This window comes from Malus sylvestris, chromosome 2 (assembly GCF_916048215.2).
Source record: "Malus sylvestris chromosome 2, drMalSylv7.2, whole genome shotgun sequence".
In the NCBI taxonomy this organism is placed as follows: domain Eukaryota; kingdom Viridiplantae; phylum Streptophyta; class Magnoliopsida; order Rosales; family Rosaceae; genus Malus; species Malus sylvestris.
The window spans coordinates 2,419,879-2,425,744 of record NC_062261.1 but is presented as its reverse complement, the minus strand read 5'-3'; the positions used below and the strand labels follow the sequence as shown (position 1 = coordinate 2,425,744).

The 5,866-nt window shown below is 46.4% G+C and overlaps 1 protein-coding gene and 1 pseudogene across 1 annotated transcript; both read right to left on the bottom strand.

The window, feature by feature from the left end:
* Positions 1 to 2,151: 2,151 nt before the first annotated feature.
* On the bottom strand, positions 2,152 to 3,267 carry LOC126587795 (phosphoenolpyruvate carboxylase-like; the record flags this gene model as incomplete). The annotated part of the gene is made up of 1 exon (XM_050252874.1): positions 2,152 to 3,267. A coding segment is annotated over one exon (1,116 nt), but the record flags the coding sequence as incomplete, so codon positions are not given.
* Positions 3,268 to 3,271: 4 nt separating this feature from the next.
* LOC126587787 (cytochrome P450 94A2-like) lies at positions 3,272 to 4,396 on the bottom strand (annotated as a pseudogene).
* Positions 4,397 to 5,866: the final 1,470 nt, after the last annotated feature.

Below are 5,866 nucleotides of genomic sequence, written 5' to 3'. Positions count from 1 at the left end.
TTTAACACCTGTAGATGTACTATTCTTTCACTCGTGTCGGCAACCGTTGGATGATTGAACAGTATACTTCACGTGCTTTCTCCTTCACCGAAAATCTTCGACAAATTGCCCGTGATTTTTACCAAGCTGAGTGTGCATGTGACAGGTGTTGACGCGGCTGAGAAAAGGATGGCGCCTCTTCGATAACTGGGATCGGCGCTTCGACAAATTACCCGTGATTTCCGCAAAGCTGAGTTTGCGTGTGATGGGTGATGACGTGGCTGAAAAAAGACTGGCGCCTCTTCGATATCTGGGATCGGTGCTTCGACAAATTGCCCGTGATTTTCGCAAAGCTGAGTTTGCGTGTGACGGGTGCCGACGCGTCTGGAAAAGCAAGATGCTTCTCCGATTTCTGAGCTTGCCTCTTCGATTTTTGAATGGCCTCTTCGAATTCTGAGCTCGCCTCTTCGATCTCTGAAATCCCATCGAGTGCTGATTTTTTATAGAGGCACGCTGTTCATTTCAAAGCACACTTGAATTTTCGCTTGTGAAAACTCCCTTCTTGCACTTCTAAGATCTTGATTTGTCCGATCTCTTCTTTCTTCAATACTTTGAAAATGTCTGGACCCTCCGACCGTCGTTTTGACTTGAATCTTGGTGAAGAGGCAGTCCCGCCTTCTCCAGACAACATATGGCGCCCATCCTTCATATCCCCTACTGGTCCTCTTACCGTTGGGGATTCGGTGATGAAGAATGATATGACCGCTGCGGTGGTGGCCCGGAACCTTGTCACTCCCAAAGATAGCAGACTGCTTTCCAAGCGGTCTGATGAGTTGGCTGTTAAGGAGTCTCTGGCCCTTAGTGTGCAGTGCGCGGGTTCTGTGTCCAACATGGCCCAACGCCTATTTGCTCGAACCCGTCAAGTTGAATCGTTGGCGGCTGAAGTGATGAGTCTCAAACAGGAGATCAGAGGGCTCAAACATGAGAATAAACAGTTGCACAAGCTCGCACACAACTATGCCACAAACATGAAGAGGAAAATTGACCAGATGCAGGAATCTGATGGTCAGATTTTACTTGATCATCGGAGATTTGTGGGTTTGTTCCAACAACATTTGCCTTCGTCTTCTGGGGCTGTACCGCGTAGTGAAGCTCCGAATGATCAACCTTTGGCTCCTCTTCTTCCTGGAGTTCCGCCGAGTACTGAGATACCACCTGAGCAATAAAGACTCCCTCCCGTTTGTTTGCACATTTGTAAATTTTTTTTTTTTTTTTTTTTTTTTTTTTTTTTTTTTTTTGGTATGTAGAATGCAATTTTATGTAAAAATTCCCAGAAAAATAAATAAAATGGACTTTATTTCTCTCAATGCAATTTTTTTTTTTTTTTTTTTTTTTTTTCGGCTATATATATATATTATGTACATATACTCTTTTGTTTTTTTGTTTTTTTTTTTATCTTTTTCTTTTGGCCAGACGCACCAAAGATCCCTTTTTTTTTTTTTTTTTATATATATTTTGCCTTTAATTATCTTTTTCTTTTGGTGCTGGATGCACCAAGTTCCATATCATTTTTTTTTTTTTTTTTCTTTTGTTTTTTTTCTTTTTTTGCACATGGTGCCCATGCATTACCAGAAACTTTTGATCTGCCATGGGGCTGTACCCCATCTTTGATCCACCATTCCTCTTTCCTCTTTTTTTCACGTGGTGCCAGATGCACCACCACCTCTTCTTTTTTTTTTTTTTTTTTTTTTTTTAATTGTATTTCTTTCTGTATAAATTAGGATGCTTGGCGGAGGGATTTGTAGGGAAGGATGAAGACGACGGAGATGCTGCAGTTGAGGCTTCATGACCGGCTAGTCGTTTGACGGCGGTTATTGAAGTTCTCCGCCGTTTGACGTTTTGCCACTGCCACTACACAACCATTGCTCCGCCACTGCATTATTGCTACCTTACACTGCCGCCATTGCACAGCCGCTGTACTGCCTGCCGTCGCAAAGGAAGGGATCATATTTGTAACCTGGGCACTTCCCACCAGACCACCAAGCGTTGCCACAAGACCCTCGAAATCCACCTCCATGAAGGGACTTGCCAAGCCGTTGCTGTTCATGGTGGAGTCAAAGACCGTATCGCCAAACTTGAGCTCATGTGAGCTGTCGGACGTGGTGTCGCAGCTCACCCAACCTCCAGGGTCTCAACCTTTCCAGGTGCTTCAGCTACAGAAGCTATCTTATCATCCAGTGCTGGCATTTGGTTAGTAGAATCGGGCATTTCTGGCATTTGGTGAGAGGATGACTCACTCTTCCGAGATTGCAGTCCAGTAAAGCGTGCAAGATCAATCCGTTGCTGAGTTCCCCAATATGAGTTTATTGTCCGAGAAACAAAAGACAGCAGATTTACAAGTAATGTTTGAGAAGCAAACTCGTCAGAAATTCGATGCTCTAGTGTAGCAGCTGTGAAACGCTGGAGTGTTCTAAAACACAAGAGCTCCTCTCCAAACGACTTCTCAATGACTTCACCTTGGACAGTGACACGGAGTGAACCATGAATTGTATCCGGTGGTTGAGACAATATAGCAAGATGGGTGGGACCACCTCCCCTTCCAACAGTGCCACCATGACCATGGAACATAGTTAGCTTCACACCAAATTTCTTAGCAATGTTGATAAGCTCCTCCTGTACCTTGTATAACTGCCAGGCTGCAGAGAAACGCCCTGCATCTTTACCAGAATCTGAGTACCCAATCATGATTTCTTGCGTTCCGTTGATCCGCTCTCTATACCAATCAATCGAGAAAAGCCGTGACAAAGCAGCAGGAGCAGCCTCCAGATCTGCAAGCTTCTCAAACAGTGGAACGACTCTTAGTGGTTTCTTCACGTGGCATTCACGTTGCAGGAGCTCAACTGCGAGCACATCAGATGGAGCAGTCGCCATTGAGATGATGTATGCTCCAAAGTTATCAGATGGAAGTTCTGATATCACATGTAATGTGTCCAAAACATCAGAGATTTCTTCCGTTTTTGGAAGATCAGGACCAAACAGTAGGCGCTTGCCACATAATTCAGATAAAAGCCACTCCTGACGGCGTTCTTCAGACCACTCACGATAGGAACCAATTTCCAGATGCTTGGTGATGGCGTCGATCAGTCCGTCGGCGCAGAACGAGAGGGAGCAGTGGTCGATCCAGATTTTGCGAGCGCCGAAGAGGGAGATGCCGTCGCCGTCCGATTTGCCACGCCAGCCAACGTGGGTGGGGCTGGAGGCGATGTTGGTGTTGTCGGCGGGCTTGCAGTGGGTACAGCCTCATGTTCTCGCACAGCACCGCGTGGGTGTACACCATCTCCTTCACCTCGTCGTAAAACTCCTCCCGCTGCTAACTCAGACGACGCCGCTTCGTTGATCTGCCTCAAGATCTCGTTTTCTACACATGGGTTCTGCGAGAGAAGCCAGAAGAACCAGGTTAGAGCCGCCGATGTGGTGTCCCGGCCTGCGAGGGTGAAGCTGATGACGATGTCGGTGACGAACTTTGCGTCGGTGTGGCCAGAGCTCAAGAACCGGGAGAGCAGATCTACAGATCCCAACACCTTCGCCTCGCTCAGATCCCGCTTCTTTTCTCTGACAATGGCTTTCGCGAACTCGCGGACTTCTGACTCGACGGCACGGAGGCGCTTTTCGGACCCGATTCCGAGAGCCCTTTTGAGTTTCCATACTGGGTGCAGCAATCTGAGCCTGTCGCTGCTGATTTGCACGGCTTCGTCGAAAGCCACTGCGAATTTGGCTTCGGGCAGAGAGGGCAGGAGGCAATCCGGGTCGTACCCGAAAGCAATTCGACAGATGTTGTCGAAACCGAAGCGCTGAAGAATGTCTTGGAAGTCCAGGACTGAACTGCTGGCGGCGGAGGCGGAGAGAATTGGAATAAGGCGGTCGGAAAGCTCGGGGTCGACCACCTGTTCGACAAATTTACGCAGAGACTTGGTGTTGAACTCGTGGCTGGAGACTTGGCGCTGGAACTTCCAGTTATCTCCATCGGCGTTGAAAATGCCGTCGGGAAGAGGTCGGCGAGGGTGGTGCGGAAGGTCTCGCCTTTTTGGTAGTTGGGGAAGTTTGGTCTTCAGGATGTGCTGGACAATGTGGGATTGGCGGAGACGACGAAGCGGCGGCCGAGAGAGTGGTGGAGAGCGAAGGTGTTTGATGGGGAGTTGATACGGAACTGATCTTCTGGCCTTTGTTGCCGAGCTACAGGTCGTATCGCCGGTGCAGACCCGTCTCCAGTAGCCAAGGTGATGGTGTTGCTGCAAGTCGAAGGCACGGATGGAGGAGAAAACTCGGATTGGAGCTTTGAGAGCCGGGCTTGAGCTTTGTTGGGCTCATGGTTTGGGTCTAAAGAGACGGGCCTGATTTTGTAGCTGGGCTCAGACATGTATATATATATATATACATTTTTTTTATTTTTAGATAACATATGTATTATTATTATTATTATTTTTTTTTTTTAAAGAAACTGTAATTTAATTTGTACCAAGAAAACTGCAAGTAATTTTGTAATAAAATTGACCTTCACCAATGAGACTTTAATCAAATCTTTTTTTTTTTTTTTTTTTTTTTTTTTTTTGATGTGACTGAACTCGAAATTGAATGCTCAAGCTGCCTACGTACCCTTCCAAAGAAAGAGATCAAGTCAAAACGTAGTTCAAATGCATACATTTTTTTTTTGGTATTTTTCTTTTTGTGCCGTTTGCAGTTTTGACTCATGCAGGCAAGGAGTGTTGGTGTCGTTTGTAATTTCAACTCGTGCAGACAAGGAGCATTTGGTGCCGTGTTGCAGTTTCAGCTCGTGCAGGCAAGGAGCGTTGGGGTTGTCTTTTATGCTCGTGCAGACCAGGAGCGTTGATGTTGCCTTTTATGCTCGTGCAGACCAGGAGCTTTGTGCCATGCAGTTTAGACTCGTGCGGGCGAGGAGCCTTGTGTCTTGCAGTTTAGGCTCTTGCAGACAAGGAGCTTTGTGTCTTGCAGTTTAGGCTCTTACAGACAAGGAGCTTTGTGCCATGCAGTTTAGACTCGTGCGGGCGAGGAGAATTTGTGAATTTTGTCAAGCAATCCGGGAGAGGCGTTCCTCACAATTCTCATAGCAAGGAGCTTTGACCGCGTGATTGAAGAAGTCTTCGGGCAAGAAATCGCGCATCGTGATGGGGATGGACGATCTATGTGTCGAAATTTCATCATCTTCAACAAGTTCACGTTGCTTTGAAGGTTGACAAGAGCTGCTTTGCCCCCTTTCCGATTGGCGGTCTTGTAGTTTCGGGCTTGGTCAAGTGCGATACAAACCCTATAGTAGGAGTCCTCCAAGTCGCCGAGCTAGAAGATTTGCCGAATGAGGTAACAAACAAGGTAAATAATCAGACTTCTAAGCAAGCAACCTGGATCGGAGGTTCGACTTCGGCTTCCGGTTGATTGTTCTCATTCTCATTGTGTCGTAAACAGCAACAAGGATAAGGAGAAGCAAATGGAGAAGAGATGATATGAGATATTTTTGCTTTTGACAAAGTAGTGGATGTATCGACACGTGTTCTGTTACGCTTGTCTCCATATGTTTCCTTGTATCCTTCTCACTTGCCCTATATGTTCCTCAGGCAGATGTGGTATCTTCTCTGGAAGCATAAGATGTTAAAGATGAGTACTCGAAAGCAATGCCAGATAAGTAATCAGGCAAATGGTTCCAGGCAGTCAATTCCTGACTGGAAGTTTGATTCCAAGTGCTAACTGATTGCTCTCTTTCTTCTTGTCTTGCAGGTAAGAACAAGGCCAAAGGAAAAGATAGGGAAAAAGCTTGATATGGGATACTCTTACTTTTAACCCTGATAATATGAGATACTCTTGCTCTGGTGTGGCT